The 13,520-nt window shown below is 42.0% G+C and overlaps 1 protein-coding gene across 2 annotated transcripts; it reads right to left on the bottom strand.

Annotated features, from left to right (window-relative positions):
• Positions 1 to 2,664: 2,664 nt before the first annotated feature.
• On the bottom strand, positions 2,665 to 11,369 carry gabrg1 (gamma-aminobutyric acid type A receptor subunit gamma1). Of its 2 annotated transcripts, XM_076974368.1 has the most exons (10): positions 11,238 to 11,369; positions 11,006 to 11,120; positions 8,506 to 8,666; positions 7,664 to 7,731; positions 7,345 to 7,565; positions 6,855 to 6,937; positions 5,907 to 6,044; positions 5,640 to 5,792; positions 5,316 to 5,515; positions 2,665 to 5,002 (listed from the first exon to the last, which is right to left on the bottom strand). In XM_076974368.1, the coding sequence occupies exons 2-10, from the start codon at positions 11,074 to 11,076 to the stop codon at positions 4,727 to 4,729; spliced, it is 1,371 nt and encodes a 456-aa protein (XP_076830483.1). In that variant the 5' UTR covers positions 11,077 to 11,120; positions 11,238 to 11,369; the 3' UTR covers positions 2,665 to 4,726. The 2 variants fall into 2 exon arrangements, with proteins under 2 accessions (XP_076830483.1, XP_076830482.1); XM_076974367.1 differs by having other exon boundaries at positions 11,006 to 11,348.
• Positions 11,370 to 13,520: the final 2,151 nt, after the last annotated feature.

The raw sequence follows: 13,520 nt of genomic DNA on the forward strand, positions 1-13,520 counted from the left end.
GCATGGTAACAAGATGGAGTCCATGTTTTCTGTCTCAGTTGTTACTCAACCCCAGACACTGTGGTCTCTCAGACACTGTGGTCACCATGTCGGTGTGACAGAAGTGTGGGCCCTGGGTTTGTGACTCACACAGACTTGGCTCTAGCAACACACTGGGGAGGTTTCTGCCATCAAACACAATGGAGCGAATCAGCTATATGAGCACATGTGCAAGACTCCCACTGCAGATTACAGCAAGACACCAGCTGCACTGTGGGCTGTGAGTTGATTGCCAGCCTGCACCCGAGTCCTGCAATGCCAGCCTGCACCCGAGTCCTGCAATGCCAGCCACCCGAGTCCTGCAATGCCAGCCTGCATCTGAGTCCTGCAATGCCAGCCACCCGAGTCCTGCAATGCCAGCCTGCACCTGAGTCCTGCAATGTCAGCCACCCGAGTCCTGCAATGCCAGCCTGCACCTGAGTCCTGTAATGCCAGCCTGCTTCTGAGTCCTGTAATTCCAGCCTCCATCTGAGTCCTGTAGTATCAGCCTCCATCTGAGTCCTGCAGTGTCTGCCCTGTCTCACACATCCCTCTGACTTTACAGCACCAGCATTTCCAGCATTTGCGTCTTCTGCCCTGTTTATCTATAAAATCCAACCGTGGTCACACACCCATGCACCGAAGATTTACTCAGGTCATAAAGCTCCCTGGTCATTGGCTATGCAGTGCAGCGAGCGTGCAGCAGGATAAGAGGCACCGTGATGAATCCGACTCATCAGGCAGGCTTCTGAAAACTAGCATCACGTCCCACTGACCACACTGACCGTGGCGCACTCGGTGTAAGAATACCGCAGCGATATGAAGCCGCACAGGCGTGAGCGCCGCCGGTTCTAATCAAAGAGCCTCAGTAAGCCACAGTGTTGGGAGCATGAACAATAAAGCAACAGGAGAAAAAGGCATCAGTCATCCACACATTGGACACTAACGCCGCTAAAACGGCCGTCTGAGAGCTCCCGGCAATAAGCAGAGGTGGAAAACTTGTACATTTCCACCCCTTAGGAAAATGTAGAGGGACGTTTATTGGTATTATGGCAATCAACTGAAATTAGCTGAAACTCGTTTTGTTAGCAAATCAGATCCGTAAGCCTCCTCCCCCTCCCTGACCTGCTCCTGTTTGAACGGTGGCTGTCGTCGTTGTCGGATGAATGGCTTCAAAGAAAGAAGGAAACGAATGTGGAAACCTTTCACGGCCTGCTGCTGTGAGGTTTGATGTTCCTATAGATTGACCTACGAACGCTGAATCACACCTCTGACTCTTACATGATATCACACTTTTAAATCCATGTCTGCTCCTAGAGTCTTCATAGAGATGAAAGACGTCAGCAAGCAAACAGGCAGGTGAGGGAATCTAAGAGACGTCTGTGAGGTTGCACCGCATGTCCGTCAGCACGGACGGATCGAGCCGCAGGTTTAATCTTTCGATTTGATGGAGTGCATTGAGGTGTTGGCGCTGGTTCTGAAGGCCTCTCAGAGCAAATTTTAAATGAGGTGATTTATTCAGCAGTGTTTTCACATGCGTCATCTCTCCATCCCAGGAAGTCTGACACTCTGGTTCGTTGTGAGTGTGTGTGTGCATACATACATGGGCAGTGCTCCGTGGATCACAACACTGTTCTGTTTTAACTTGGGCTTGATTTTTCGTTCTGATCTGATCATTTTTTGTCTACTCTTCCTGGTCATGTTGTACTATTCTCCCTCCTGAAATAATGGTGAACACTTGAACTGAGTGTTGTTTACACATTTGTTTTCAGTGACGGTCACTACGCGAAGAACATAAACACATAAGAATAAGAACATAAAAACACACACATACACAATTCTGTAGCCTTCAAACCCTCTAAAGTGGCAAATTACTGAAAACATTTGCCACATGTTCCAACCCGTATGTCAGCGTCAACACACACTCTCAGACAAAAACAAGTGTCCTCCTTGATATCCAAGACCTTTAAGACAAAGCACAGCCTTCTACTTTCTGATGAAGTAATGTCAGGTTAGTGGGACTCTGTGTCCAAGTGCACATTGTTTGGCTGACAGCTCTGCGCCGCTTTTAGACAAATCTCTCCCTCACAAAGCTGCTCGCAGTACAACAAGCAGTTGTTCAGATCAGGGGGCTGTGCGGCTTCTTCAGTGGAAATCTTTTATTGGCTTCATCAATGTCTAATACACGATCTGTCTTCAGCAGGCGTTTAATCAAGTCCTCCCTACAATTATATGGCTGTCCCGCCCTCCCGTTAAACCACACTAATCACTGAGACCTGTAACAGCTGTCTGAACAGGGCCGCCTATACAAACGTGAACACAGTAAAAAATAACTTGAAATTATTCAAGTACCCAAGTAGTTTCAAATGTTCAAATGTATCCAGTTTGCAGCACAATGCCATCTAAAGTGGTATAAAACAGGCTTTATTTACTACTAATTTCTTGTTCTGGATTAATGTTCTGGATAAATTTGGATGCAGTTCAGATTCCAAACTCATTCACAGCATAAGTTGAAAAGTTAATTGGAAACATTAATAGGATTAGAAACACTGGATTACAACACCATGCTGAGAACCACAAACACGCTTGGTTCTACATCCATGGTTCTTACTTTCACAATTTAATGGGTTGCTGAAACAAAAAGAGCAGAGAATTGTGTTTAGCATTTTTCAGGCACGTATTTATTTCTTCACAGTGTTGAATTTTTTTTTTTCACGGACCACACAAATCTTTTAAGAGGTGAAGAGCACTGCACAGAGCAAGGACAGGCACACAGGACAGACCACAACACCTGGATCAAGAGGAGGACAGGTACACAGGACAGACCACAACACCTGGATCAAGAGGAGGGTGGAGGGTAAGCAGAGCGAAACAAAAGACAAAGCCAGCATGGTGCTCCCACATACACAGGTGTACGCACACATAGAAACACACACACATGCACACACACACACACACACACACACACACACACACACACACACACACACACACACACACACACACACACACACACACACACACACACACACACACATACACATGCACACACATACACATGCACTCACACACACACACACCCACACACACACAAGTGCACACATGCTATTATGCAAACCATTTACTTTTATTCAGTCCGAATAAAAGCAAACAATGGTTATAAAAAGTCTAATAACATTTTTATAATGCCTTAATCATCTATTTATATACAAAAATATAAATAGACTGTATTGGATGCATTGCTATTAGAACCTGCATTCTGCATAGGGTGAGCTAAATATTCACTAAGCACTGACTGTGAAAGAGTATTAAGTACACACACATCATACATCACACACACACACACACACACACACACACACACACACACACACACACACACACACACACACATCATGGAACCATGAAAATAACAAAGGTCAACAGTAACATGAGAGCATGAGAGGAAAAGGAGTTCGGACCAGACAGTAGCATCTAGCACTGACTATTCACCCCCCCGACATAGTGCTCATACCCACAGTGACTACTGATGACTATGTTAGAATTGCACATGGTGAGACCATCGTTATGAGAACAGCGTCAATATAAATGTCATGCTTACAATGCTCCACATACAGCCTAACGATGTCACGGACCAGGATGCAGCCGGGCCTGAAGAGTTCAGCCATAACAAAAAGGCATTGATGGCTTCGTTATGAGCTGAGAATTACGAACTGGTTAGCAGACTGACTGCTGACAGTATGTGATCATGACACGCCAACATGGTGGATTAGAACAGAACGACCAGATCATCTTCCCAAAGCAGGATATTTGGATTCAGTACCCGCAGTGCCTTTTATGCATAGCCTAAACTGAAACGTGAAACATCTTTACCTGCAGCAAGTATATAGAAACAAATGATAGAAACTGGACCAGTACAATAATATGAGAGACTCTTCCACGTAAGTTATTACAGTCTGAGGATCAACCACATTTTCAAGTGGCATAGGCTAATTCCAGTAAAATGGCTTAAAGTTTAACACATCAAAATCTATTTCACATAACCTTAGAGTACTTATGCTTTGGTTTGATAAGGCGCAAGGAAGCTGAATATTACAGTATGTGCATGTAATTATACTAGTGTCTTTACAATCAAAACTACTTAAAGTTCTACATCTAAAGAGCTATTACTAATGAATAGGTTAATGTGTTAGTTCTTTGAAATTTCTTGTTAGATGCATTTAAGAAGCTATTACAGTCTTTTGGATCTATGTAGTATGCTTGAAGCTTGAAATATATGCTTTGATATTTGTTCACAAAAACCATTTTGGAAAGCGTTTTTTATCTGTGTCTTAGCTGTGACTGTGCAAGAAAATTTAAAATGATATTCTTCATTGCACCATAAGTATATTTTTGTACTAAGCAAGGTAACAACGTAAGATTAATTTGTTTGCCACGGTTTGTCTGCAGTGGACCAGGGACATCAGTGTCCGTAACCTTGTCAGTCTTCCAGAACAAGAGGGTTTCTGCTGGTAATATTTACTGTACTGCAATATGGCAATATAATAACGCCCTTAATATCTCGCGTGCACCTCTCCTTTTCTCATAAACACAATCTCACCCTGAGGCTCCTCTCTGCCCAAAATACTGTATCAAGACGGTGGAGAAATAACAAATGGTTTTCACACATGGATTTTAAATAAGTCCGTATCCCTCGACTGCATTCGTTTTATAGATACAGGTACCCGATCCAGTAAACGAGGTTGAAGAGGCCGAAAGCAGTGGGGAAGAATATCCGCGAGTAGGAGTCGATTTTGGACACGTGGACGTGCATCCTGTTCTCGCGCCAGGCTCCCGAGCGGCAGTCGTCGAAGCAGCAGAAGAAGCTCGCGCAGTCTTTGCCGTCTAAACACTCGTAGGCGTAGTCGTCGTCGTCGTGGTAGGGGGCCACGTGGTTCATCTGGAGCAGAGAGCTCCCTGGCCTCATGTTCATCACGCTCGATTTCTACCGCAGAAGAAACGATGAACGACTTAAGGGCCCAATGTCTGCTCAACAGCGCGCAAAACGTCTCACAATTCTAAAATTATGTTGCGTATTATGTAGTTTAGACGCTTCACTGGATATTTTGTATTTAGATACTGTGGGCCATTTCGGCTATGTATATAAATATGATAGAAATGAGAAATTGATGTGTGCCTAAAGTCAAAGTGTTATTTAATCCGTCTATACATGCTAACTAGCTCAAGTCACCTGAAATCTGCTGTTCATGGTAATTCGAGCACTTAACTCCTCTTGATTGCTGAGGGCGTTAGCTCACCGGTGGGCAGTTGCTCTTGGTCTTCTTGCTCTGCCGATTGCTGGTGAAGTAGTGCAGCGTTCCGTACTCCATAAGAGCAGCGAATGTGAAGATGAAGCAGACAGACACAAACAGGTCCATGGCCGTCACGTATGACACCTTAGGTAACGACTTCCTGGATATGGTGCTTAGGGTTGTCATAGTAAGTACGGTCGTGATACCTGTACAAATAAAAAATAATAAATAATAATATTAGCACTCGAACTAATAGGAGGAGGAAACATTTCTACACACACACACACATACACACACACATAGAGATAATGAATTGCTTGCGCGGGCTACCTAAAGACGTCCTGGCTGGAACGGCGTCCTTGTTGATCCAGAAGGACACCCAGGAGAGAACTACAATCATGCTGCAGGGGATGTAGGTCTGGATGGTGAAGTAACCCATCCTCCGGCTAAGGTCGAAGAAGATAGTCATAATCACATACTCTCCTGAAAAAGAAACATATGCGGTCAGCAAATTCAGCGCTGTATCTATATGTATGAAGTGTAATTATTCTAGTCTTGACAAGGCCAAATTTTTTTTGCTTCATTCTCTTCACACACCAGACTGAGTGTTTGCCACGTCTGAGGTGTTCCGCAGTCCAATAAAGGCAAACTGGTAAAGTCTCCAGTACCGCTGGTCTGCTACCTCAACAGCACGACGCTGCCATCTATACTGAATCTCATTCTTTGGGTATCCATCTGAAAAAAAAAACAAAACAAAAACAAGTATACACACACACACACACACACACACACACACACACACACACACACACACACACACACACACACACACACACGAGTTAGACACCTATTTACCTTCTCCTCATAAATCACACAGACCCAAAGCCACACAGTCAGCTTTAGAGCTCAGCACAAGTACAAACACACACACACACACACACACACACACACACACACACACACACACACACACACACACACACACACACACACAGTGACAGGATGGCATGTTAAGCATGGCATGCCTTTACCTTCCCTTTCTGCCCACAGTGATTGACACATATTGGAAGCTGAGAGAGAAAAGGTGCATGACAGATGTGGGAATGACACACACATAAAGGAGGATGTCAGGCTAGCTGGAGGTGATAAATGTTCTGCTGAAAGACGGTACACCATCTCTTCTCACTGTGGGTTTGGAAGATCAGAACCGCGGCATGTCCGGGCCAATGGTTGGGCTATTGTTTGGCTACAATTAGTGGTGCAAAGTGTCCAATCAACACACAGAAGCAATGTGGCAGCGCCCAGTGTCTGAATGACACCGAATGAGTCTGAATGACACCGAATGAGTCTGAATGACACCAAATGAGTCTGAATGACACTGAATGAGTCTGAATGACACCGAATGAGTCTGAATGACACCGGATGAGTCTGAATGACACTGAATGAGTCTGAATGACACCGAATGAGTCTGAATGACACCGAATGAGTCTGAATGACACTGAATGAGTCTGAATGACAGATCATTGGCAGCAGTTTAACACCTACAGCTCGAAAACTCCAGAGGACACGAATGTTCATCCATAGGAAAGTTATGCAGCTTAAGGTAGCATTCCGCATTAATAGTCAACCTGACAAAAACAAAATTATAATAGGAAAGAAACAAAGCAAACAAACACAACAAAGGATCAGTCCAAAAAAGAATGTTTCAAACATACTGTGTTGTGGAGGATTTAATTTGTAAACTACCTGTTTGTGTGTTCTTGTTTATTGACTTTATCCTCTCATTCTTTATTGTTTCAGAAGACTTAAATGCATTTGAAATTATTTAATGACAAAATGTGCCAACATACCACAGGAGCATAATAGTAATAATAATAATAATAATAAGAAGAATTTTTTTATTATTATTGTTATTTTGTTTTATTATATAAGTGAGTGCTTTGGGCTAGGAGTACAGAGCACAGATTTCAGATGCACAAACATCAGTAAATCAACAGCATCTGCTGGGTAAACAAAATGGCTGCCCGTGACATACCTCAGGGTGTACATCACACGTCCGTTGCTCCAAAGGCGCAGAAGGCGATTGGGCGTCGTGATCCAGTGAGCGTCAGATTTGCGGGAATTGCGAAAAAACGTATCGGGGATCCAGATCTTTCCCACCATGTTACTGTTCAGCATGAGGAGCTTCATGGAGCTGTTGAACTTCAGGCGGCTGTCGTACCACGTCTGAGCGAAGAAGATGTCTATGGTGTACTCCTACAGACCACAAAGGCACAAGTCAGACAACTCCACAGTACATGCTAAGATAGAAATGAAACATCTGTAACATGCAGTGTTTTTTGACATACACTCACCATGTTGATGGGATCCACTGGACCAATGCTGTTCACATACACTGCCGTCTCAATCACAGTGGGTCTCACTGCAATGGTGCACAGTAGTTTTGTTGGATTCATGTGGGCTCATACTGGAGCAATACTAACAGTTTTAACAGTATCTTCATACTGGAGCAATACTAACAGTTTTCCCCTGATTCCAATAGTTACTCTGCTATTTCCATACACAGCATCTTTGCATCATACTCTGTAATACCACAAATATACATATGAAAATAAATGTGTAGATATCAGAGACTGCACTATCTCCGAAGCCTTGGAGAAAAATGGCGTGATTGTAAAGAGGCGGTGAATCCCAGAGAGGCCGCAGGTCCACCCTGCCGGCTCGGAGCAGTAATGAACTCCACTCGCCCTCTTGTTCTAGCTCCATCTCATCTTTTTGTCTCTGTCTCTGCATCTTCCACGTGCACGCAGACACACGGAGGAAGAAGGGACGTCAGCGCTGATTCTCTTTGTCTTGCACTGATACCGCTGAGATCAATTTGTCTAAACAGCTGAGAAGTGGTCGTCTCATCACACCCTCCAGCAGTTGGGGACGGTGAGATGCACACAGCGTATTTCACTACATATTTAATATCCATGAATATAGCAAGAGTATGGGCAACAAAAATAGGTTCATGAAGATTTCAGTTTGGTTTTTTTCTGTGTGTACCCTCATCATCACATTTGACTAGAGGACCAGGCATTACTGCTATAACTCCTAACATCTGTAAGAGTGTGATAGCTGTGTGACCACTGGCTGAGACTGGAAGCGACTTCAGAAATATGTGACCAAGTCCAAAGCTGACGTGATAACTTGCCTCCAATGTCTGGCCGCAGTTTGTTGTCATAGCCCTGCAGTAATTTATTCAGGATGAGGGTGACGTCGCTCTCGTAAACCTTTGGAGATAAAACCCAAGTTTTGTTTATGGGGACGTCCTCATAATCTTCCTCCTCAGTTTTACTGGGCTCCATAGCCATGCTGGAAACATGAGGAAAAAGAAGAGGATTTTTTTTAAGATTAAAAAAAATAATTAAACTGTATCATATTCTGTAATAATTATAGTAGTAGAGGAAGGGAGGGAGAGAGACAGGAAAACAGACTCACAAACAGATCAAAGAGAAGAAGATCATTAGCTGTAAAGACTTTAAGTAGAGATGGGTTTTATGAGTTAAGAGTGATATAGACACGGGCAGATAGAGAGGATTCGTAAGATGAGCATGAGTGTATGAATAGATAAAGAGTATCATCTGTTTCTCTGAAGGAACTGAGCTCTGAAACAAAAGGACGGAATCTCTTAAACGAAGGGGATCTAATAAAAGAACACAATGATTAATGAAGATGTGTTCTGGCAGAGGATACAAGGGAACGGCTGAAGGTTAGAGGTTTAAAATTATCATCCACAACTCTCCTTCCTCTTCAATGCAAAACACCCATTGAGTCCAAATGCTCCTAGAATGAATCAATTTTGATTTATTAATTCATTCCCTTTTATTCTTCAAAACATTCTTGCCGGGACTTTTTTTTTTTTTGGTAAGTTATGTTGTCATCATGATTGGAATAGAATTATACCCAAATCTTTTACATGAACCAGAGGATGGCCCATGACTGGCATGTCACATAACAACAGTAAAGGTGGCTAAAGGATTCTACCACCTTTCCCTCTCAGGGGCAACACTTCACTGGGACATCCTGGTCTCACACAGCAAGCTGCAGAGGTGGAACTTAGTGCTGGCTGTGGCAGACTCTTCTCTGTATTACTCTTATTGGAATCATTATCCCATCAGTATTCACTCTTCAGAGGAAAATGTTTTATATCTGGACTAAAAAACAACATTTTAAAATACACTAAGCTTAGTGTGTGTAGTAATTATTGTATACACTCAGATGTCCATGGGCAAATAAACTAAACATTTGAAATAATATTTGCGCAAGGTCAATTTTTTGTTTGTTTGTTAATATTTTTTTGCAAACAGTGATAATGAATGCAACAATGCTGTCCATGATAAATTATTTAAATCTATTCTTTAGGCAATTAAACAGCTTGAGTCAAGGCAAGTCCTCTGACATAGAACTTCCTGGAAAGATCTACATAAATGGCAGAGATGGCTGGACTGAGACGTGCTGGTCATTGCCAAGGAAATACTGAGCAGCTCAAATTGTAACAGCAACTAAAACTGTAAATGTATTTCTCTCAGTGAATCCCACATAGTACAGAGTTGGCTTGAGAGACAATGTATTATTCAAAAGTATAAACATATATATAAACGGGAAGGACAGCACATCTCTGGTCACGCTCGCCATGCCTCCTGCTACATGGTTTTATATTTCTATTTTCTTTACACAGCACAGCCAATGTGCTGTCCATACACTCACTATTCTAGCCCCACTGCAATTCTACATTTTAACCAGTCATATATAAATGCTGAGAGAAGCAAACAGAGGCACATCACATACAAAGGACATGTGATAATGCCCATCAGAATCACTGAAATTCAACAGCAACAGCAATATAGTTTGTTCCACAAGTGACAAATTGCCCCCCACGTGCGCCCTCTTACACCCCCCCCCCCCAGTGCAGCTTGCAGATTATGACAGTTACAACTGTACGAATTTGGGGGTCTCAGCAACTAAGAAACTGAATTTTTGTTTGTTTGATTGCATATAACCTAAATGGATAAAAGAATATAAATGGATCTTACGTGCTCTGTAAGGTATAGCACCTGACCCGTTACTTACTACGGCAAACATTACGTGTCCTTTCTGGACGTCTTCAGTCAGTTAGCTGAAGGCAATGTTTTGATATCAGTTCTTTAGGGGGCAGGAATTGTAGACTTGAAGAGGAGGAATACGGTGACAGTTTCTGCTTAGAACATTAGAAATGAAATTTCGTTTTGGCTTATTTGTTCTTTCTTTTTTTCTTTTAAATATGTGGATTGCTTTTTTGCTTTTTTGCTGAATGGTTGCGGTCTGAAGTATCTTCAAGGTTGTTAACGGAGTGACATTGCGCGTTGTGGCTAAAGCAAACAACGACAGTGAGCAATCAAACAGCTTACGCGCAATAGCTAGTATATGACACAGAATAATCGTCTCTTCATATATGACGGGAAAAACAATGGTCTTTGGCTTTAACAAATTTGAATTCAAGCGCGAAATGTCGTCCCAGCTGTTTAACATTGCGTAAAAGGCTTGACATTATTCGTATTGGTTTGCGGTACTTTGAGTGTAAATCAGGCAAGACACATATCGAACTGGTTAGGCTTTCTGTACACTACCGATTGCATATCTCGACATTTCGCCTTGGTACCCCGAAAACTTACCAGACCCCAATCAACCCAGGCAAGAGCCAGACCAGCGCCTCTTTCCTCCGGCGGCGATGCAGCATAACCATGGCGAAAATGCACTCTCAATCAGATCAAAACGGCCTTGGAAATTCTACAAATGACAAAGAAAAAGCGACAAATTCATGTGTGCTCAAGCATGTTACGGAAAGCGAGGTTGTGGTAAATCTAAACAAATGTTATGTCCTGTCACTCGCTGGAAACAGCATACATTCAGCCTATGCTGCTGGGATCCGATGGAACGATCGATGAGAGGGAGACGAGAGTCTCTGTACAGTGCGGGGCGCGCGGTGTGTGTATGTGAACTCCGGATTCCGCTGATTGCGGCACTACTGTTTCCCTTCGTCTGGCGTTCTGCTGAGCGAGTCGCACTCGATGTTTTTGCGAATTAAAGCAAGAAACGGCCTGTGAGAAATCAGCTGACTGTTCCTCATAGGCTCTCCGAGCAGTAATTGAAGTGCGATTTATAAAATCATCACAAAGTTTCGATGTTTTGGTTACTGGAAAAGTGAGTTTATAGTTTAACGAGTGGATTGGTGAAGTTTTATTAATAGACAAACTAACAAATTGTTGTTTGTGTTGTCCTACATGATTCATAGTTTCTTGCACCTTTCTTGCACCTTACTCGTGCTGGAGCTAACTTATCATATAATTAGCTACTCCAGACGCAATCAGGTGATTAAAATAAGTCGAATATTCAAACGGTAACATTATACCATTCCAAATGTAGTACAGCAAAAACAAATTAAAAAACATGAAACAGAAAAAAAGTCTTGTTGTAGCAAAATGATAAATCGATGTTAGGTACGCTTACTTACTTTTGTCGTCATTATGGTGTCAAGAAGGTTACCCACAGGCTGTTCAGGACCATGGAGAGCTCCCAATCTCTTCATATAGACTAGCCAACACATGGTCAAACAACACTCAGCCTGTTGTACAAAATATGGCCTTATTATGACCTTGACTTGCAGTTGTGTTTATCAAACAACATGTAGAAAAGGTTGTGAACTGATTGTGAGATAAAAAAAGTACCCTGCAGTTCTAGAAACATTGTATGTATTTGTATGACTTAATTTCCATTTTAATTCTATTCAGTTTACTCGTGATACTAATGAAATGAGTAATACCTAACCTATCCAATATTAAGTAACAGAGGACAGAGAACAAAATAGACCCCAAAATATTTGTGTACGAAGGTGACAAATGTGACAAATTTGTCTTTAAACTGTGTCCTAAATATACAGTGAAGTCTGACAAATATGGCAGTATATACATAGTAGCCTTATAATGACAGAAGAATGAACACACTAAAGTGAATATTGATTAATGAGCACATTTTGGTCTATTCCATGCAACTACACAGTTTTGCGACTGTACAATCACACTAATCAGAATTGTGCTGGGACTACTTAAATCATTTTTTTCAAGCCAGTCATTACATCAGTGTGCAGTCTAAATGATAAAGCATTTGTATGCAGGTGTGTTCTTACAAAAATGAAAGGGAGAGATGAAACATCACCATGGTGATGTCAGCCATTAATATTCTGAGACAGTATGATAAAGACTCCTAACACACAGACAGTTACACCAATGGAATATGCACAGCACCAACAAATACACAAGTATATGCACACACCCTTCTACAGTATTATTAATTACTGGAGATTTAGGCTGACAAATGACAATTGTTCAAATAGGCCACAGTGACTTGTTATTATATCAGATATTCACAGTAGTGCTAGAGCATAATAGAGGATTTATGTCAGAGAAAGACGTTTAAAATGAGGTGCATTCATATTAATACATCTATCATAAATATTTACACAGCTAAGCTTCTTAATTCAAGTCAAACATGCACACAGCCAAAGGATACTTTAAATATAAAACCACAAATTATACACACACACACACACACACACACACACACACACACAAATACATATATATACACACAGACAAAGAGAGTAGACAGTTTCTGTCACACATGTTAAACATCAAAGCTATGTGCATGTACCCACAGTTGCCAAGCAACTCGACCAACACCTTCTTCAGTTGGCCAGTGTAGAGGAATCCTGACTCTCTGCTCTCTGTCCCTTTGTGTAGGTTATTGTCCTCCATTACACCTTGTATCAACACATGGAGTAATCTATGTATGTATTCTGACACATGACACAATGTCAGATTTGACTAGTGCAATGCTCATGGTCTTCCTGTCACAATAGTGCCGTGTATGCTCTTCTTTACTTTGTAGATGTAGCTTTCACTTACTGTAAAAATAAATTTTTAATGGTCAAAAGTATGTGAACATATCTTCTAATTGTTGCGTTCAGGTGTTATAGCCACATCCTTTGCTAACAGCATTCTCCATAGACAAACACAGACCGAAGAGAGAAGAGTATGATATTTAAGCTTGCCATTGTCATAGCATGCACCTTTTACCACAAGCTGGTTTGTGAAAATGTTGCCGTACTAGATCTGTAAGCGCTACTTTTGT

The sequence above is a fragment of the Brachyhypopomus gauderio genome, chromosome 15 (genome assembly GCF_052324685.1).
Source record: "Brachyhypopomus gauderio isolate BG-103 chromosome 15, BGAUD_0.2, whole genome shotgun sequence".
NCBI classification, from domain to species: Eukaryota; Metazoa; Chordata; class Actinopteri; order Gymnotiformes; family Hypopomidae; genus Brachyhypopomus; species Brachyhypopomus gauderio.

Excerpts from the sequence above, each read along its gene's own strand:
- gabrg1 (XM_076974368.1), bottom strand. The coding sequence starts at position 11,076 with ATGGTTATGCTGCATCGCCGCCGGAGGAAAGAGGCGCTGGTCTGGCTC. Across the intron at positions 8,667-11,005 it reads CCTGGGTTGATTGGGGTCTG|CATGGCTATGGAGCCCAGTA; the intron begins GTAAGTTTTCGG and ends TCATGTTTCCAG. Across the intron at positions 5,793-5,906 it reads CGTGGCAAACACTCAGTCTG|GAGAGTATGTGATTATGACT; the intron begins GTGTGTGAAGAG and ends TTTCTTTTTCAG.